The 22,101-nt window shown below is 46.5% G+C and overlaps 1 protein-coding gene across 1 annotated transcript in view; it reads left to right on the forward strand.

The window, feature by feature from the left end:
* fndc3ba (fibronectin type III domain containing 3Ba) overlaps nucleotides 1-22,101 on the forward strand; it is a 130,090-nt gene that overhangs the window by 35,240 nt on the left and 72,749 nt on the right. The window contains exons 3-4 of the mRNA XM_034110916.2: nucleotides 2,092-2,167; nucleotides 19,793-19,869. Of these exons, the coding sequence (XP_033966807.1) occupies nucleotides 2,092-2,167; nucleotides 19,793-19,869 (153 nt within the window). The remainder of the gene's footprint in view (nucleotides 1-2,091; nucleotides 2,168-19,792; nucleotides 19,870-22,101) is intronic.

Here is a 22,101-nt window from a genome sequence, read left to right on the forward strand (position 1 = left end):
AACTGTCATTCAAGGGAATTTCATATTGAGGGTGTCTTTCATTTTCCTTTCTGCAAAAGTAAAACGCATTTCTGGGTTTCACAAAAAGTATTTTATGACGAGTATAAGTTCTACTTATAGCCCTTGCTTTTGGTTTTAAACTTTTTCCAATTACAAGAATATAATGATTTGTTAGTATTTAAAGGTGGGGTAGGTAAGTTTCAGAAACCGGCTCGAGATACACTTTTTGTTATATTCCATGGAATGCTCTTAACATCCCGATAGCAATGAATATCTGAAGTGCTTTGACAAAAAATCCATAAAAAAATTTCATCTGTAGAAGCCGTAATACTGTAAAAAGTACAACCAATCGGATGGCCTACCTGCCTGTCAGCCTTCCATCGGGGCACAAACTTATCTCGTGCCCTCATTGGTCATGTGCGCGTTTGTGTGTGTTGGAGGAGGGGCTCTATAAGGAAGTAGCAGATTTTCTCCGGTTGTGTATTTTCAAATTCTAGCGATCTCGAGCCGGTTTCTCAAACTTACCTACCCCACCTTTAAGTAGTTTTAACAGTTTCTACCCTCGGGGGAAAAGGGTGCTAATGTAGCCAATCGGCGGATCTGTTTTCTGAGAATTCACCTCCTTCACGTAATTGAGCACACAGCATTTAGTGCGATACAAATAAATCTGGCCCTCCTTGTCGATTCCCATATCTAACCACTCCATCGGCTCGTCTGGTGACATTACACTTGTGCTGGATTGGCCTTAATTATGATAAAATAGCAAAAATGACATAAAATTGCAATTTTCTCTAACAATGTGCTATTCCCTTGAACACGGATTGAAATGCAGCCTTGGGATTTTATTCCTGGCTGTTTTAAACATCGAAAGAAATAAGTAGTTCCTAATACGAGGAACACATTTGCGATGGCGGCAGGTGACCCGAGTGTTTACCTGCTGCAGCCTGCTCATTTCCTTCCCGGCTGTAAGTGTGTCTGGCTCCAAAATATAGAAAATGTTCAACTTCAAAACACACTGTAGAAGATTTGATGGGTAAGAAACAAGTAAATAAATATAAAAATGTTTAATAAACCATTAGCTTTATATTTACAGTTTCAGTGTCCAATCATCTTTCAACAAAATCACTGCATAAATATTTGACACATAACTCCACACACACACTCACGCACATGGTCTAACATAGGGGTTTTCTCATGGGAAACATGGGTCGCCCTGTACTATGCTGGGGTTCCCATAGCAACAGCATCCGCTGCAGCAGACAGAGCAGGAAGCGTGGATGTGTGTGTGTGTGTGTCTGTGTGTGTGTGTCAGAGGGAGAGGAGCAGTTTAGCGCTGCGATGGGAGAGCATGCAGACACTACAGGAAAAGCGATATGAGGATTTTACGACGGCACACCTGTAGAGCATAGACAGGGCTGTGGCCGTGTGTGCATGCATGTGTGCGTGGACACATGTGCGTGTGTGTGATGGAGGGGCACTTGTTTCATGTCTACAGCCATGTGTACACTCTCAACAATCTGCATGCGGAGAATATGACGGTAAGGTGCATGCACACACCCTTCCGGCATATTCAGCAGAGACACCGGGAAATCAAAACAGTGTCATATCTTTTGGTTTGTTTGTGTGTGTGTGTGTGTGTGTGTGTGTGTGTGTGTGTGTGTGTGTGTGCCACCTGTTTGTATGTTAAGTGGTGGTGAATGCATCTCTCTATGTGTGTAACATGTGTGTGTGCTGGTTTAAGTGTTTTTCCTGTAAGTGGTGTTAAAAAGGAAAGCCTCAAATCAGGCTGTGTGTGAGACAGCATCGTTGTGCCATCATTAGCTTACCTAACACCTCCTCCATATGTCTGTGAACTCTGTGTCCGCCCTACTCGGGGATCTGATGACTATAGTGTGTTATGTCACCTCTGCAAGCCTATTGGCTGCCCAGCAGGGACTCTATCATGTTCTGGTGATTGTTGAAGATGGACGTACGTTACGGGCGCCATGCAAGATACGGTCATTTTCATCGTTGCTTTCTGATTCTCGTGTGTTTTAATCTGTGTTTTTCTAACTGTGTGATGTGTGTGTGTGTGTGTGTGTGCTGCTACAGGTGATCCTGGTGCAGGTGAACCCGGGGGAGACGTTCACCATCCGAGCGGAGGACGGCTCACTGCAATGCATCCAGGGTCAGTCCCACCATACACGGTGTATCATCATATCAACATGTGGCCTGCTGTCAGCTGTGATCTGTGTCACTTTGAGACTAAGTCGTGTACAGCACTTTAATTACAAGCGTGCTGCAAAGGCTCAAGTAAACTGACTTCACTGTGTATTGGAACAACATCAATGGAAAAGCACGACGGCAAATCAATTTGACAATATGTATTTCTAAAGGTTTCCCTCCATTGGGTTCCATTTATATTTCTTTATATAACAATCGTATTATATGGACTTTGATTAGGTAACCCAGACAGGGAATATTATGGTAGTTTTTTTAATTCTGTGGCCATAAAGCAAGTCTCTTTGCCTGTACACAATAATATGTTTCCATCGCCAGGAGTGATATTAACATGTTTGATTGACATTAGCCTAAAAGTTCTTAGTCCCTAGTAGTAGTCTTTTAGGTGAGTAGTCAATAAGGCAGCACTAAGGGTGAGGAAAAGGACGTGAGGGGGAAATGCTTGGCTGTTATCTTCACATACAATAAAAAGACTAGTTGAAAGTCAGGGACGCATTGGGAGTGGAGAGCCGTTGTCTCTGCATCTGATATCAGTCCATTAAAGAATGGACACGTAAGCCACGTAGAGGCTGAAAGGCAGAGGTGGCAGTAACATGGGAATCCCCCAACTTCCGCGTCTCACTTTGATGATGTCAGCACCGTGAGCTGCTACTCGCAAGCTTTGAAAGGGCGGCTTTGTTTTCTTCCCCATCTCTCTCCATCAGTCTGTCTCTCGCTTCTTCTTCTCTCGCTTCTTCTTCTCTCGCTCTGTGAAGGTGTTCTTTGAGTGAGAGCGCTTTTGGCACAGACTCCGACTCTCCCCTACAAAACACTCTCTCCCTACCCCCCCCACACTCCTAACCCCATGTTGTAACTAATTACAACCCACCTCCTTTTCTCCGCCCGCCGTGTAATTCAATTTCCCCCTGAAATGGAGGGTTCGCTCCATGCAGGGCTTAGAGGCACGAATGATGTCAGATAGGCACCGTGCACGATGGGATGGTCGGAGACAAGGATGTGCAGATGTACGGTTTACAAAGACCTCCAAAGATATGGATCAATGAGATGCCAGACACTGATTGGCCAAAACACATTCAACATTGACGTAGTTGGGGTCTGGCAGTTGTCTGTTTATGTGTGTGTGCGCACTTGCTCGCAACATTTAGCATCCGAAGCACAGTGTGTATCTGTGGGGACTTGTTTTGGGGCCTTTCAAAACAGGCGACGACAGTTAATTGGGCGGGTGGCTGGGGTCCTGGGGTCGTGTTTGAACACACACACACACACACACACACACACACACACACACACACACACACACACACACACACACACACACACACTCTCTCTCTCTCTCTCTCCGTCTCTATCTGGAGGAGGTCACTGGGTGTAACGAGAGGTGGAGTGTGGCAGTGTGTTCTGAAGGCGTGCCGAGACCTCAGAGCCCCAGATCTCCTTGTGTAGTTGTGCGCCTGCGTGTGTAGTTGTGCGCCCGCGTGTGTAGTTGTGTGCCTGCTTGTGTAGTTGTGTGCCTGCGTGTGTGTTTGCACTCCGGCGTACTTATGCGCAAGTGTGTGTGACAGAGAGCGAGGTTACAGAGACCTCAGTGAGGGCACAAGCGGGGACCAGCTTTTATATAAAGTAACCTCTGTTTAGCTGCTGCTGCACTGCGGTGCGCGCATGCACACACACAGACACACACACACACACACACACACACACACACACACACACACACACACACACACACACACACACACACACACACACACACACACAGATGGTTCGCCAAGGCAGAACCAGCCTTGAGACGTCGACACAGCGAGCAAAAGAGTCCTCACATTCAGCCTTCCTCCTCCTCTGCTCTCTTCTCTTTCTCCCTTGCCCCCCCCCCCCCCCCCCCCCCCCCCCTTAGCAGACCTGGAGCAGCAAAGTGCGTATTGTGTATGTTGGATTGATGTTAAGTACCGCTCATTAAGCACACTACCACTAAATGCTACTGGCGGCATTATGCTCTTTTATTTGGACACAGACTTGTATTAACAAATTCCATAACCTCAGAGCACAGACACCCTGCTTAGAGCGGCAATCTGCACGGTTGAATAATTCATGTTTGCTCTGAAGTGTAGAAAAGTGTTCAGACTATTTTTGCGGATATGCTTTCCTAGCCGTTAGCTGCTTCCTGTCCGAGTCAGTAGCCAACGTAATGTTTCTTTGTGAATCAATCAGAACAACATCTCGTCCGGTACCACTCTGTTAACCAGCATGCACCGTGTGTGTCAGCGTCTATCCAGTTTAATCAGCCTGACCTCTCGGCGCTCCGTGGGTCAGCTGCGACTGACCCCGCCCCCCGACCTCCTGCACCCAGTCTATCTCACACCGTCTCTACTGGGTCGCTCCCATGTATACACACTTCACCCTCCTTCACCCTCCCCCTCTCCCTTTCTCTCTCCCTCCCCCACTAAGACCATTCCCCTGAGCTTTCCCACACTCACATCAAAGGACAAGACTCCAGAGGGTGTGAGCACCCTCCTATGGAATGTGAGTGTGTTAATGTGTGTGTGTGTGTGCGTGTGTGTGTGTGTGTTTTACAAGGCTGTGTTGGTTTACTGTGTTGTTTGCTCTTTGTTGAGCTTTTATGAGGGATGATGAGGCCAGGGGGTGAAGAGCAGGATGCTGAGCCCTGCCAGGGAGGATGTGACATCATGAGGCATGGGTGGCAGCGGCGACAGCGTCCTGTGGAGAGTTTGGGCTTAGTTGAGATTAAGGATAGTCAACAGTTGATTGGCTTGATATTTATAACAAGAGGCATCCTCTGGTGGACGAACAGGATGTAGCTACTACATGCACAACATCTCAAGAGAGTAGTCGACAAGAGGTTCATCTGTACTTTGCATTTTTTTGGCTATGTTTTCCCTTTGTTAACAAACTACACACACTATGGATAATAACCCTATTAAATATCTTCAGCAGTAATCTGAATTAATTACATCAACAACAGTTCAACCGGCACACACTGACTCCCACTCCGCCTACTGACTGTGGATGCAGAATGCATACAAATCCATTTTGACTGCTGCACTGCGAGGCGTGTGGCGCAGTGGGTAGAGCCGTGGTGTTGGGAACAGATGGTCACAGGTTCAAACCCCACTGCAGTCAGCATGTCGTCCCTGTGGGGATTGTCCACAGTAATACTCAATACTGTGGACAATCCCCACAGGGACGACATGCTTTGGATAACAGCGTCTGCCTCGTCATGTAATGCTGCAGTTGCACGAAGGGACATGTAGTCCTATGTTCGGCTGCAATCCGGTGAACACAGGTCATTTTTTATTAAGCAAACAATGGTGATGGTGGAAGCTGCCAGTGAACCCGGTGATCTGGTTCCTGCAGCAGTGTGTGCACATGTTTCGTTTCTCTGTCCAGATGACACACACACATGCAGAGTGTGAATCATTTGATGGTCTGGTTTGTGTTTCACCTCTCTCTCTCTCACTGTGGGTTCGTCCTTATTCTGTTATCTCTCTGAGCTCCTGAAAGGACATTGTTCTGCTCAGAGTTGCTAAGGAGGAGAATACACTTAAGTGCCAAAGTCAGAAGTCTATTATTAGAAAGATACTCCCCTATCACACTACTGGTGTTCGCAATTAGCACCAATACCAAACAACAACTGCGGTGAAATATTATCCAGTTTTTCACATCTATTTCTTCTATTATCAAGCATTAAAGTTTGGTTTATGCTTAAAATAGATCTGAGGGATGATCCATTTCCCCTTTAAGTTGTGCATTGGCATCATTTTAATAGTAACCGCACAATATTCGAAGGACCACTGTTCCGAAGCAAATTGATCTGTTGGACCAACATCCCCTCTGATCCACAGACCAGTTGCACTGAACCAGTTCCACCCTGTGATAATGCTGCCATCATTATGTATCAGCCGGAGGGGACGATAGCTGTAATGTGAGCGACTTTAATATTCAACAAAATGGCTTTGGCCAGTTATTGTCATTAAACATAACGAGGCATTATCATAACCTAATTGATAAAGGCAGATTCAAATCATGCACATTTAGTGTCTGATTAGTAACTGACGTCAATTCAGATGACCCGTGTGTCCTCCTCCTTGCACCTCTCACGGTACGCCCGCACGGCAGCTTTAGACGAATGTTCCACCGCTTCCAACGCTTCTCTGCCCATTGACTTTGAATGGGGATGACGTCACTTTGCCTCGCTTTTCGCCGAACTGCATTGTGGGGGAGCGAAGCGAAGATTTCCAGGATGTCTAGGATTCAAAAGTTGAGCAATGTTCAACTTTTGAAGCTGAGCTGGAAGCGTCAGCCAATCAAATACGTGTATGCAAATCTGACAGTACAAGCGCCAGCCAATCAAACACGTTTATGCAAATCTGACAGTACAAGCGCCAGCCAATCAAACACGTTTATGCAAATCTGACAGTAGAAGCGCTAGCCAATCAAACCGCGTGTAAGCAGGGAGAACCAGACCGCAGTTCATTTCCTCATATTCCAAACGAGAAATTACGGTAGCAAATCACCCGGTTCTTTACGCCCAGAACTATTAACGGGATACAAACCGGAGGAACCAGGCATGGAGGGAGGTGGCAGAGGCAGTGGGTGAAACTGGTAGGTTTTCGCCTGTTTGGGGAGTTTATATATATATATATATTGCTCGCATAAAATCCCCGGGGTTTTTTACTTTGTATGTCGGGGGCGGGACATTCATGTGATTGGTTGTTGGTCGCGTTGCTCGCAAAAAATCCCCAAGCTTTCAGACACGCCCAGCTCCAAGATTTTCAAGATTTTTGAAAAGCTGCTGTGTGGACGTACCGTTACCCGTTTCTTAAGTGGGAGGGGCTTAGCAAGTATAGGAAATGAGGAGGCGATGAAGGGAACTGGGATGAACCCTGTACTTTTCTGCCCTTTCATCAACCGGCGGCCTCTCTGTCCCTTTATCTATTTTTGTCTCATTTCGTTTGTCTCAGTTTCTTCCTTCTTCTTGTCCATCTCACCGCATCACTACACAAGCAGTCTTCTCCCAAAGTGTGCTCATCTACGCTCTGACCACTTAGAGAAATATGGTGGAATCAGGCGGCTTGTGTTTACACCACGCCAGATGGCTCTAAACAAGCTGGGGGGAAGACACAAATACATTTATGTTCAGAAGGGCTTAATTAGAGTCCTGTTTTGGACGGTCCCGTTTCAGCGTGGAACTTTTCTAACTCGCAGTAAAACCCACCCGTATGGGACGGAGCTGGATTGAACATGTCTGTGCTAGTTCAGTGTCTGGATGATGTTCCGTAGTTGGCGTGTCAGCTGAAAGGATTTACAGTTTGTGTCTTGAAATGATCAGAATTTAGGGACCCCCTTATTTCGTCAAATTAAAATTACATTGTTCATCACAACGGTACAATACAAAGTCTGCAAGGTTGTGGAAGTTTGTGTGAGTGCTAATGGGTGTGCCTAGAAAAATAAAGGAGTGTGTAATTATTAAGCAATTATATTTGAGCCCCAGGTGTGATAAACCTCATAACCGATTAGTGTGTTGCATTTTGGTTTAGTGCTTTAAATGGACAGGCTTTGTGTCCATGTCGCCTTACCAGACATGCGGACAATAACATTAACGTTGCTTATGTTATATTCCGACTGGTTTGTAAAAACCCTGTCAAAAAACAACGTATAAAACAACGCCTTTTCCCGATAGCAGATATAGATATTCCAATGTTTTGCGATCGTCTATGAAATTCCAATTGTTTCATTTAGCGTGGAAGCAGTGGATTCTTCTCAACCCATAACGGAATTAAATGTACCAGATTTGACGTAGTACGTTTTTTCATGTATCAATATCACACATATTGAAACCTGCTCTAAATACTTACAGTAAAGCTCCCTTCTTGTTTCGATCAGACCAATAAACCATACTAAACATTTGGCAAATGGAATTACATTTTTTAAAACTGTACATTATTTCTCTCGTACTCTCGAAAAGTTGGTTAAACTTCAGGACGGCTGAGTCTGTATTTATGGAATATTCTTTGCTGGAATAAAGGGTGATGGGATGGGTGGAGGGACGCATGGTGGAGATGTGGATCATATACAAAGGGGGAGGTATTGTGTGTAGGGAAGATGCTTGTAAGCCAGCCAAATATCTTTTTGGGCAGAGGACTTGCCTTCAAGTCTCACACCCTGGAGCCAACTGTAAAACCATTCCTGAAGGTGTGTTTATTGCGATTGTGTGTGTTTTTAATTTTCAGTTATGTCCTATTGGATTTGGCAAAGTGGTCACCATGGGAACGCCTCTCAGTCCAGGTGGTGTGCACTGGAATGTGGTCCCTCTGGGCACGGTTTGTGTGTGTGCAAGTGTGTGTGTGTGTGTGTGTGTGTGTGTGTGTGTGTGTGTGTGTGTGTGTGTGTGTGTGTGTGTGTGTGTGTGTGTGTGTGTGTGTGTGTGTGTGTGTGTGTGTGTGTGTGTGTGTGTGTGTGTGTGTGTGTGTGTGTGTGGCATACCACAGTCTTTCTTGTATCCAGTATTAAAGAAACAAAGGGACAGGGTGGATGGGTTTGGTTAATTTGGCACAGGGTAGTTAAGAGCTTGACCTGTGTGTGTGTGTGTGTGTGTGTGTGTGTGTGTGTGTGTGTGTGTGTGTGTGTGTGTGTGTGTGTGTGTGTGTGTGTGTGTGTGTGTGTGTGTGTGTGTGTGTGTGTGTGCGTGCGTGCGTGCGTGTGTGTGTGTGTGTGTGTGTGTGTGTGTGTGTGTGTGTGTGGCAGAGAGAGAGTTGATTGTTGTTGTATGCCCTGCCCAGCTCTCAGTAATAAACTCAATGCCCTCACACTGTCAGGCATGAGAAGGCAGAAGGAGGAAGGGAGGGAGGGGGAAAGAAATGGAGTGGAAATGAAAGGATAGAATGAAAGAAGGTAAATAAAGGGAGGGAGACAGAAAGAGTGAGTGAGAGAGAATCAGACGCTGCAGGTCTGGTCGTGTCTGTTGCCATGCATTCCCGGGCGAGGCCACTTCCTCTACGAGATGACCCTAGCCACCCCTCTGCTGCTGACTTGGTCCGGTCTGCCAGCTCTTAGAAAGGCCGTATTGGGACCGACCCACTAAGGGCAACATTGGGGTGGGATGGCTTTTGGATGTTGGTTGGGAAGAGTGGGCTCAACTCTGGAGAATACTGTGTCTGTCTTTGTATGTCAGGCTGTGTGAAAGTGTGTGTGTGTGTGTGTGTGTGTGTGTGTGTGTGTGTGTGTGTGTGTGTGTGTGTGTGTGTGTGTGTGTGTGTGTGTGTGTGTGTGTGTGTGTGTGTGTGTGTGTGTGTGTGTGTGTGTGTGTGTGTGTGTGAACAGCAGCTGTGCAGAGGAGAGAGCTTGCAGAATTTTCCAGAAAGAGAGCTTTTCCAGGGATGAAATGCTTGGCTCCCTTGAAGCTCAGGGTACAGCTGGAGCACTTCTCCCTCCCTCGGCCCTCCTTCTCTCCTTCTTTTCCTCTCGTTCTCCTTCACTCTTTGCCGTCCTGTCTCTTGTTTTTTTCTCTGTCGTAGTATTTTCAGATTTTTTTACTTTCCAACCCTCCACTCAGAACTCCAGCTGGGTTTTGCAGGTTTGCGTGCTGTTCTCTGAAATTGAACTAAACCTCATTGTAACACTCCAGGGCCCTTTTTTACAATGTTCAACCGTGTCCACATGTTACTCATGCAGCGTTTCTGATTCCACTTACTTAGCGGTTGAATCTTTTTTTTATATCACAAAGGGCTGCGGCGGTGGTGATGATAAGATGCATAAAAGGAAAGTAGGATTACAAAATGAACATTTCTCTCCGTCCCTAATCCCTCCTGCACAGCTGCATGGAAAACACATGGGATTGTTGACATCATGTGTGTTTGGATTTCACAGGGAAGCCCCTTTGTTTTTTGCTTAGCTCTGATCTGATTGGAGGGGGGGTCAATCAGTCAATGGGAAGGCCTAACCACGGAGGTTGATTGGAGGCACTGGTAGAGAAACTAGTTGTTAAACTGAAAGACAAGTTAGTGTTCACTTTCCAAGTATCGCCCGTTTAGCATTTACACAGAATCCGTTCCATTTATATGCATTTCCAATAAACTTTGAGCATGGTACACCCGGAGTACTGCCATTTTTATCGCTATCGCCGACTTTTATTTTTGTACTCTATTTTATATTTTATTTTTTGATTTCTTATTATTATTACAATTATTTGTTTAATCTCTCAAAGTGTATCAGTATCCCTTGTTGTGAAGCACTTCGAGATTTGTCTTGGCAGATGAGAAGCGCTATATAAATTAAATATATTATTATTATTTCCTTGCTTGTCTGATCACCCGTCGCCGTGGAACGTGCACATTCCCCCTTGCACACACGGGCAGTTGAATTCAGCGATGAGGAGTGGGGGAAAGCCCCTGCTAATCGTGGACTTCCAGTCTTTCCTTCTTTCTTTCCACTGAGATTCACACGACTTCTCCTCTCCCCTTCTCTCCTTCTCCACTTTCTCCCCTCTTTGCGGTTCAGATTGTGACTCATGCAACAGAAATGCCCCACTTTAACATGTGGAGAGATAGAAGGAGGAAAGTGGGGGGGGGGGGCATGAGAGGAGAACGGAGGGAGAGGAGCACAGCTGGGTACGAATGAAGCAGATTGTGCACAGAGGGAAAACAATAGGTAACGGAAAGCGTCGCCGTGACTTCCCGGGTCGAGGTCTGAGCACTCGGTACGTCGTGGAGAAACGAGCGAGGGCGGGAGAGCGGGCAACGACTGTTGGACTCTGGGCCTGTTTACACACCAACAGCTGTTGCACTTTTTCGCTCTCCCTTTCTCTCACCCCCTCTCTTTTTCTAGACAAGTAGAGTTGATTAGGGAATGGACACAGTGAGTCATCGGTGTCTGGATTGCGTATATTTGACTGTGCACGTGCATGCTTGCACATGTATGTCAGAGGTCCACGTCCGTGAAAAGCAAGAGCGATAAGTGGAACAATAATATCGGCGAGCGCGATAATAGCCTTATGTGATACAACTGACAGTGGACACAGATCTAGGGCGTGAGTCAGTGTGTGTCCTACTCAGAGTTGTTATGTCTGGGTTTGCAAGTGTATTATAGCTGCGTGTGACCAATTTGATTTCATGTGTTGTTTGCCGAGGCGACCGCGATATTTGTAAGGGTAAATTATTCCAATGTCAGTGTGTTCTACGAGTGTGTAAAAACGTGTGTGTGTGTGTGTGTGTGTGTCGATGTCAGCATAACACGGTATGTCCATGTGCCCAGGTGTTAATCAGGGCATTTCTCTGTGGTTATGAAAGGCGTTGATCTCGGTCAGTGTGAGCCCTGTACATCTGTGCCCATACGAGTGTGTGGTTACGAAGGAATGTGTGTGTGTTTGCACATGTTAGGATGTTGAGAACAAAGCACGGCTGGGCTCGGTGTCCCTCCAGACGTTGCTCTCCTCCTGAGCTGACCCAGCAGCACCCTCCTCTGGGTGGGGAGACCGGAGAGATCTGGGTGGGGGTGTGGGCACGCACCCAGGCTGCCACCAGAACACTACACAGATCTAGGCCTTGTATGCTTGAGGACCGTGTGCACAGCGATCAGGCCAGGATAAGAGGTAGCTGTGTAAGACATGTAACCCCTTGAAACAAGTTGAAAAGTCATTTAGAAGAAGAACTAAACAGTTATCAATAATAAAAACCTCTTAAGGACAAAGTTGGTCACTTTGTTGAAGAATATTTTTTATATCCTGGCTTTTGATGATCCTATGTCGTGAGTTGTCCCCCAGGAATCGGGTGTGTCTCATCTCGGGAGAAAGCTCACCTTTTGGATTTAAATATATGTTTTAGAAATTCAAAGAAAAGAGTGTTAGGTTTATAATAACTTGCACATGTGCACTGGGGCTTTTGAGTGTTAAACACTTAAGCGCTGCTGCCGTCTTGGCCAGTTGGTCCTTGTAAAAAACAGCAATGCTTAAGCTCATTGGGACCGACCTGAATACATAAATAATCTTAAAGTTAAAAGATGCCAATGTTTCTCAAAGTGTTTTGGAGACCTGGAGATTCATATGAGAGGAATCATTTATTACTTGAAGCACCACACATTAATTTAAAATCTTCCAAACTATTCCAGATTTATGAAGTGCTTATTCCGAACATAAAATCCACAACTGTCGTTTGAAGGGGTTTATAGCACAGAAATAAAATGATGATTTCACTGGAAACATAGCTTTCCTTTTTAATGATTTAATGACGGCCTTTAGGTTGAATGATGAATAGGAAACATATTTATTTCTGTGTGCATTAACTGTCAGATTTAGTTTCATATGACTTTAAAATCATAAATGTTAGATGGATGGATGACTTCTTGGTAATATAATCAATACAATGTAATCCTCTATAGCCAATCAGTGACAAGGAACCCACAGACTTTGACTTCCCCTGGGGAAATACTAATAATAGCACTTAATGCTCAGGTCTGGCAGTTCTGAGTGGCAGTACACCTCGACCGTCAGACCCATACAGCATTCGGCTGAGAAGGGTGATTTTGCACAAGCAGGGTGGAACGATGTTGCCACTGTTGTTGCAAAAGGCTTAATACTTTATAGTTCATTTCATAGTAAGCATGCTTGATTTGAAATTTGAGAACGATCCAGTGGGCTAGTAAAATACAGCTCTGTTTTCACAAGCCTCATAGCGATGCCTCTTCTCTCTACAATACGCTGATGTCAGATGTTGATGAAGTCGTCATGGCTTCCATCGTTCCATCAGCCGCTTTAGCTGAGAGCGCTCTCCCCTTGTTCTCTTATGGCACCGTTACGCAACCTGGAGCTTGGAGGCTGTAAGTCGAGGGGCTCACTCGTCCTGAGGAATGTGGACACACACACACACACACACACACACACACACACACACACACACACACACACACACACACACACACACACACACACACACACACACACACCCACCCAGTGTTCAAACCGAGCAACTATGGGGCTTATGATTTACATTCCACCGCAAATCAGCAGCCCGCACAAATTGCAGCACAGTCAGGATCCAAAGTGTGTGTGTGTGTGTGTGTGTGTGTGTGTGTGTGTGTGTGTTTCTTTATGCACATGCGTATAGGTTTTTGTTACGTGCATATCCAGCCCATCAGCTGTGAATGCATCTGTGCATGTGTTATTCCTGCGTCACCCTGCAGTGTTGGTGTCGATGCTGTAGGCAGGGCAGCGCAGGAAGTCCGCACTTCCTCCTCCATCACTGAACCTCACCCTGCCCCCGGCAAAGATGTCCGCCGGACTTGACTGACCGGAGATGGGCCAAAGGGCTCGCGTGTGTGTGTGTGTGTGTGTGTGTGTGTGTGTGTGTGTGTGTGTGTGTGTGTGTGTGTGTGTGTGTGTGTTTAGCACCAGTCCGGGATGTGTATATATACAGTACACAGTGCTATTTTAAAGTTGTCTCCCATATTTCCTGTCTCCTCTTCTTTTTTTATCCTCTCTCTCTTCCACACTTTGTTTTCACTACACCTCCCATCATGCACCACTTTCTTTCGTCCTCTGTTTCCTTTTCTCTCCCAGGGCTTCTATGAGACTCCAGGATCTATAGGGATTTGTATTATTTGTATGTCTTAAATATGACAATAGCCCATGCTCTACAGTGTGTGTGTGTGTGTGTGTGTGTGTGTGTGTGTGTGTGTGTGTGTGTGTGTGTGTGTGTGTGTGTGTGTGTGTGTGTGTGTGTGTGTGTGTGTGTGTGTGTGTGTGTGTGTGTGTGTGTGTGTGTGTGTGTGTGTGTGTGTGTGTTGGCCCGGCAGCAGAGGAAGCTGTCGTGGGAGTGTCTCTCTCTTGGTGCTCCGAGGACAGATAACATTACCCTGCTGATGCTTACATAACTTCCAGGCAATGCCACGTCAGAACTGACCCAGACGCACACACGCACACACACACACACACACACACACACACACACACACACACACACACACACACACACACACACACACACACAGATGGTTCGCCAAGGCAGAGCCAGCCTTGAGTCGTCGACACAGCGAGCAAACGAGTCCTCACATTCAGCCTTCCTCCTCCGCTGCTCTCTTCTCTTTCTCCCTCGTTTACTCCTTTTCACACACACCACCGTTGTATACCCTATCAGAGCCCCTCTAGATGTATGTGTGTGTGTGTGTGTGTGTGTGTGTGTGTGTTGTACTTTTTTTCCTAAGTCTGTCTATTTAGTAACGCTATGTTCTTTTTATGGTCTGTGTTTTCGGGAGATCCATCTGAGTCCAGTTGTTTTGTATGTAGGTCAGCTCAAAAACTGGCTGCTTCGGTCTGATACACACACACACACACACACACACACACACACACACACACACACACACACACACACACACACACACACACACACACACACACACACACACCTTCCCTTCCCGAGAGGGTCTGCGTTTCCTTTCAATGTGGCGACCACATGTGCGGCGGCGCTGAAAGTGTTTCACTCAGTGCCGCTTCAGTTCCACGGACAGAACACAAACCGACACACACACTGTGTCAGTTCTGCGGATCAATAGATGTGTGTGTGTGTGTGAGGCCAGGACTCTTTCTCTGTGTGTGTGTCTGTGTTGTGCTTCGGGGGCCCAGTGGCAGCTGTATTTGACAGCTGCATCATGGGAAACATCTGATGAGACGTTGCATCATGTCCTCTGTCTCTGCATGTATGAACAGTGCATCCATGTATGTGTGGCCGCTGGAGGAGTCGAGTATATTAGGTTGTCTAGTTGACTGAGGTTGTGTGTGTGTGTGTGTGTGTGTGTGTGTGTGTGTGTGTGTGTGTGTGTGTGTGTGTGTGTGTGTGTGTGTGTGTGTGTGTGTGTGTGTGTGTGTTATCAAACAGGATGTTTACCATGGACATGTGTATATTAGTTGAATAAATCTTTGATGCTGAAAAATGTGGTGTTTGTGCGATAGCTTGTTCTATTTCTTCGACAATAAGCTTAGGTTCTTTGTACTTCACAATGTATTTTCTCGGTGAACTTGTTTTTCCATTTAACACCTGCCCGTTCTCCTTTCTACGTTTCCCCCTGTGCGTCAGCGTTGTTGTTGTTGTGTCTCGTTGTTACTTCAACTCATCACCATTCCTGCGGTCGTCTTAGTTGCTTTAGAAAGCGGCTCTCACACAGATATGTGCCCGAGTCCCTCACCCTCAGAATGAGCGCACGTCAGTGACCACCACCACGGCAGGATTGTTGAGCCACAGATGTGCTTTTGAAGTTTTGGAATTTAAAGTGATGTGTTTGTAGCGATTTTCCACACCTTGTATAACTCTCCATTAGTGGTGTTAATATGTATGAAATAGTTTAAATATTGATAGCAGAGCAGATGGCAAACTCGGCCTGCCTCTGTAAAGCACCGAGGATCAGATTAATCATGGATTTATTATAATGTTATATTTGTTTGTTATTTAAACCATAAAACCTGGAGCAGCGTGTTCTGCTTTAAATCAAGTTCACAATGTTATTTCAGGACATCTTTTAATCGACAAGATTACGATGAGATCATCTCATTAATGTCTCTTGCAGTAAACTGTCTTCCAGCCTTTTGATTTACACGTTAAAAACTCTTAAAAATTGCAAACAACATTCCTCAACAACTATTCATTCACAAGTCATTAATTAAGGCATTTTGTAATCAGAACAGACAGAACATCATAACCGGGGTGCTCTCTTTTCCTCTCCCTCTCCCGACAGCTCGTCAGGCTCGTGCAGCTCGCTGAACCTGTAATGAGTGACCCGACAGTAAAGAATACATATATGTATAACTAGTTTAGCTAGTTCCAGAGTACATAAACTAGCCAAGTGTGTTAGGTCTGACTCTTAGTGTATTTTGCTCCGCTCAACGGTCCGTCACAGCGGACGAGCTGTGATCATGCAGAGCTGCGTGTTCTCCGTCAGCAGCAGCTGATCTGATCTCTCTCTCTCTCTCTCTCTCTCTCTCTCTCTCTCTCTCTCTCTCTCTCTCTCTCTCTCTCTCTCTCTCACGTCCGTATAGACTTCACTCGCGTTTATGTCCAAATCTATCAGCTAATGATATGACTGCCTGCTTTTCAAAGGACCTAAACAATAAGCGTTGCTTGGCAACGGCGTGTGGCCGCAAAGTATAGCATATATGAGGGGTCAAAATCCCATGCTCATCAAATGCTCATATATCTTTTTCTCTTCATTCCCCACGCCCCAAAATAAATAAATATACTAATTTTAGGAAAAGTAAGGAAGTTTGAGCAGTGTGGGTTTTATATGAACAGAGTTACACATGTTTCAAAACGCAAAGTGTAATAACTGCAGTGGCCTCCTGTCAGAATGACAAAGGTCCTCAGTGAAGCACGAGCCCATGTTTCACTACATTAAGTACAACTTATTAAAAAGATCAGTTCAAAGCTACTAATGTCGTCTTAGTGTTATTGCATGATGTTAAAATTGGTTTGCCAAGAGTTTAGTGATGGATTGTAAACATTTGAAATGTAGCATTTAAGTGTTTCTCAGTTACTGTTGTTGTTTTAATGAATCAGACACTGATGGTGCAGCGCTGAGCTGTACCTCTTTATATAGGCCTTTCTTCCCTAACCATTGTGTGTGCGCTGATCAGGGGTACGTGGCTCAAAGGGGGTACGTGGCTCAAAGGGGGTACGTGGCTCAAAGGGGGTACGTGGCTCAAAGGGGGTACGTGGCTCAAAGGGGGTACGTGGCTCAAAGGGGGTACGTGGCTCAAAGGGGGTACGTGGCTCAAAGGGGGTACGTGGCTAAAAGGGGGTACGTGGCTCAAAGGGGGTACGTGGCTCAAAGGGGGTACGTGGCTCAAAGGGGGTACGTGGCTCAAAGGGGGTACGTGGCTCAAAGGGGGTACGTGGCTCAAAGGGGGTACGTGGCTAAAAGGGGGTACGTGGCTCAAAGGGGGTACGTGGCTAAAAGGGGGTACGTGGCTCAAAGGGGGTACGTGGCTCAAAGGGGGAACATTATTGAAAACCACTGCCTTAAGTAATACATGTCATCACACATGCAGGATACGACCTCATAACTGATCTGGCCTGACCTATCCGGTAGTCGGAAGCGGAAGAAGCAACAGATGGAAGATGAGAAGGGAGAGGGAGGGAGGGAGGGAGGGAGGGAGGGAGAGTGTAGTTTGTTAGCTGGGTTGTCTGGGATTCCAGCAGGATTAGCCAGAGGAAGTCTTGAGTCTGTTTGTGGGGCTTAAAGGGCAAAGCTGTAGGCAAGACCAGAGAGTGACGTCACACACACACACACACACACACACACACACACACACACACACACACACACACACACACACACACACACACACACACACACACACACACACACACACACACACACAATAAAAGCCACTTGAGTCCACACGTTCACTTATCCTGAGCTTTTCTAAATGGCAAAAAGGCTTATGCTATATGACTTACCGAAGCAGAGAGAGAGAGGGTGTGTGTGTGTGTGTGTGTGTGTGTGTGTGTGTGTGTGTGTGTGTGTGTGTGTGTGTGTGTGTGTGTGTGAGAAGGGTAGCAGGACAAAGAGTTTCTTGTATTTTGGGGAGGGGATGGGGGGTATTTGGGCCTGTTGGGTCCAGTCCTGGGGGCCAGGGATGGGAATGTGCAGTGTGTGTGTGTGTGTGTGTGTGTGTGTGTGTGTGTGTGTGTGTGTGTGTGTGTGTGTGTGTGTGTGTGTGTGTGTGTGTGTGTGTGTGTGTGTGTGTGTGTGTGTGTGTGTGAGCAGAGGAATGCTGCTGTTTGCTGAGTGAAAAGCAGAGCGGCAGCAGAGACTGTCCAAACACACGTCTGTTTGTCGAGAGTGTATGTGTGTGTGTGTGTGTGTGTGTGTGTGTGTGTGTGTGTGTGTGTGTGTGTGTGTGTGTGTGTGTGTGTGTGTGTGTGTGAAAAAGAGACACATCGTAGGAGTGTGTATATTGGTGATGGTGTGAGAGACAAAGTGTGCTAAATGAGCAGTGATGGAAGGTGGTTCAGAGGGGCAGTGTGTGTGTGTGTGTGTGTGTGTGTGTGTGTGTGTGTGTGTGTGTGTGTGTGTGTGTGTGTGTGTGTGTGTGTGTGTGTGTGTGTGTGTGTGTGTGTGTGTGTGTGTGTGTTCCCCATGCTATGACCTTCTACTCAATGAGGACTTTCATATCCACTCATAGTCTCCACGGTAGGGGAGCAGACCGGACTGAGAGAGGTCTGTCTCTTCATACCTGAGACCGACACACTATACACACACACACACACACACACACACACACACACACACACACACACACACACACACACACACACACACACACACACACACACACACACAGTAGTCCACACTGCAGACTTTGCTCAGTTTGTGTACTGTATGCGTAGGTGTGTGTGTGTGTGTGTGTGTGTGTGTGTGTGTGTGTGTGTGTGTGTGTGTGTGTGTGTGTGTGTGTGTGTGTGTGTGTGTGTGTGTGTGTGTGTGTGTGTGTGTGTGTGTGTGTGTGTGTGTGTGTGTGTGTGTGTACTGTGCTGTTGCCTGTGTGTTCAGCCAGTGAGCGGTCACGGAGGTGGGATGGAGAGATGGAAGGAAAGAGGAGATGATTATGAAGAGGTGATTTATGAACGCAGGAAATGACTTAGGAGGAAAGAAAGGAAGGATGAAATTAGTAATATTTAAAATGAAAGGAGGGAGGGAAGGATGTGAGTAATGGGTGAAGGGAGGGGAACTAGGAGGGTCATGCAGGAGGAATTGCTCAAAATGGGGATGGAGGGATGGAGAAGGAGGGGAAAGAAGAATGGAGGAGAAAGTGGTGAAGGAAGGAGACCAAGTGAAAGGTAAAGAGAAAGGATCATTAAAAAGGATAACTTTATCAAAATCAGGTTTTAAAATATTAAACTGACCGTGATAATCTCCCTTGTGACTAAAGGCCTAGTGTGTGTGAGTGTGTGAGAGTGTGTGTGTGAGTGCAGTGTGCTTTATCCGGAGGCCAGCCATCCCAGCGGGGTCCCAATGACTCTACCAGCCTCCTCGGACCTCCACCGCACCCCAGAGGGGAGAGAGCGCTGGAGAGTTGCTTTGAAGGCGGAGATATGGATTGTGGAAAAGTCAACATCCTTTTAAACCTGCTAATTCTATTAGGTCCTCTCGCTTCTCCTGCTGAGCGGTGGTTTCCTTCTCAGTGAGCCGTCGTGTCCTCCAACATGTATCACCATCATCATCTCCTAAGTCCTAACTCCTAAGTCTGTGCCAAGAAGTAAAAAGAAAGGAATGGCTGCATGTACATATGATACAAGTTGACTCACTGGAGAAGTGTGACATCTGTGTCCCACCACAGCGGCCGGCCCCTCAGTGTGTGTGTGTGTGTGTGTGTGTGTGTGTGTGTGTGTGTGTGTGTGTGTGTGTGTGTGTGTGTGTGTGTGTGTGTGTGTGTGTGTGTGTGTGTGTGTGTGTGTGTGTGTGTGTGTGTGTGTGTGTGTGTGTGTGTTGATCCTGTTGATTGACACATGTAAATGGGAATGTACTCGAGCTGCCTGGTTAAATAAATAACGATTCTCCTTCCTTGCAGGTCCTGCTGAGGTCCCCATGATGTCCCCACATGGGTCAATCCCCCCCATCCACGTCCCCCCAGGATACATCTCACAGGTTAGTGTGTGTGTGTGTGTGTGTGTGTGTGTGTGTGTGTGTGTGTGTGTGTGTGTGTGTGTGTGTGTGTGTGTGTGTGTTTCTCCTCACTCTAATCGTGTCAGACATGTTTTTATGATCGTCATGTGTTCCTGGCAGACCGACACAGAGTGTGCGACTGCATTTCATTAATCGGTGTTTTTCTTTATGATCTAATATGGACTCTGAAAGTCACATTTGTATTAGTTCAAAGTAAGTCATAAGTACACACACTTGACATCATTTACATCTTTCCAACACAAATATATGAAGTCTTATTAGATGTCAGTTGAGCGGTGAGAAAAATGAAATTGAAATGAATTGCTCAGAATTGATTGCATTGCAAATAAAGATGACACAAGACGTTTTCTGAGTGAAGCACAACTGGCTGAAAGTCTTTCACTTGTTTGTGTGTTGTATTGGATGAAGTGTTCAATAGGATAGAAGACTTGTTAACTACACAGGAAGCATGCTCCAGGCTTTACCCCGACCCTGGTCCTGGAGTTTAGAGGCAGCCACAAGGCAGCCTCCTCCAGGAATGTGCTGCATTCTGGGTGTTAGGGGGCTCTCTCTCTGGTGGTGTGTGTGTGTGTGTGTGTGTGTGTGTGTGTGTGTGTGTGTGTGTGTGTGTGTGTGTGTGTGTGTGTGTGTGTGTGTGTGTGTGTGTGTTTATGTGTGTGTTTATGTGTGTGTGTGTGTGTGTGTGTTTATGTGTGTGTGTGTGTGTGTGTGTGTGTGTGTGTGTGTGTGTGTGTTTATGTGTGTGTGTGTGGTCTAGTATTACTATACTTGTGGGGACCTAAATCTGTTTACATAGTCACGTGTGGGGACTCGCCTCCCTTATGGGGACAAAATGGAGGTCCCCATAAGGGGGATCATTAATTTTAGGGTGAAGACTTGGTTAGGTTAAGGTTAGGATAAGTCTACAGGAAATGCATGTAAGTCAATGTAATGTCCCCTGAAGTGATGTGTACATGGTGTGTGTGGTGTGTGTGTGTGTGTGTGTGTGTGTGTGTGTGTGTGTGTGTGTGTGTGTGTGTGTGTGTGTGTGTGTGTGTGTGTGAGCATGTGTGTTCTTCATTATGTCCTCACGAGAACAGAACGATGAGAAACGTCTCCAAAGTGCAGATCCTTACCTTGGCGCTTCTGACATTGGACATTATAAGTTGAGCGACGGTGCGGTCTGCCGTGTCGGGGAGGGGGGGGGGGGGATTAGGGGTCTCTCAAACAACAAGACTCAAGAGTCTGTCCGCACACGTATAGGGTTACACGTGCATCTGTGGTCTGCATTGGGTGGGCCCGTGGTCATATGCCAATGGAAGTCAGGTCATTGGCTCACCGTGGGTGTGTGTTTGCATGTGTGTGGGTGTGTGTGTGTGTGTGTGTGTGTGTGTGTGTGTGTGTGTGTGTGTGTGTGTGTGTGTGTGTGTGTGTGTGTGTGTGTGTGTGTGTGAGTAGGGACCGGGCCAAGAGTGAGCGGGAAACACTGTCACTCTTACATAAACACGCCGGATAAGGGAGACAGACACTGAAGGTTTTTATGGGATGCCGGGATGGATGGAGAACACACTGCGGTGGTGGACAGTCGTGCATTGGCAGATGGATTTAGCGTGTGTGTGTGTGTGTGTGTGTGTGTGTGTGTGTGTGTGTGTGTGTGTGTGTGTGTGTGTGTGTGTGTGTGTGTGTGTGTGTGTGTGTGTGTCTCTTTGTAAATGTTGCGTGGGTTGATAGGTCGGTCCACATGTTCTCTTGCAGGAACTTTGCCCCTGTTTTCCTGTAAACACTCTGTTCTCCTCCTCTGCAGCCGAGGCGCAGATCGGGGGCCTCCTCTCCCCCTTTTTCGCTTTTCTCACTCAGATTAGTAACCCTCCCCCTCCCCCCCCGACGCCCTCTAATACTCTCTCTTCTTTCTTTCTGTCTGCCGTATTCTGGCACAGAGTCTGTTGCCTCTCACTGTTGGGGTTTTGGGGTATTGTTGTTGGTGTGTGTGTGTGTGTGTGTGTGTGTGTGTGTGTGTGTGTGTGTGTGTGTGTGTGTGTGTGTGTGTGTGTGTGTGTGTGTGTGTGTGTGTGTGTGTGTGTGTGTGTGTGTGTGTGTGTGTGTGTGTGTGTGTTGTTGTTTTTGTTAGGGACCAGCAGATGACTTCCCCTCTCTGCAGGGAGTGTGTGTGTGCTTGGAATGCAGGCCTGTGAAAGCGTTTGAATAGTTGGAATG

Source organism: Pseudochaenichthys georgianus, chromosome 22, assembly GCF_902827115.2.
Source record: "Pseudochaenichthys georgianus chromosome 22, fPseGeo1.2, whole genome shotgun sequence".
Taxonomy (NCBI): Eukaryota; Metazoa; Chordata; class Actinopteri; order Perciformes; family Channichthyidae; genus Pseudochaenichthys; species Pseudochaenichthys georgianus.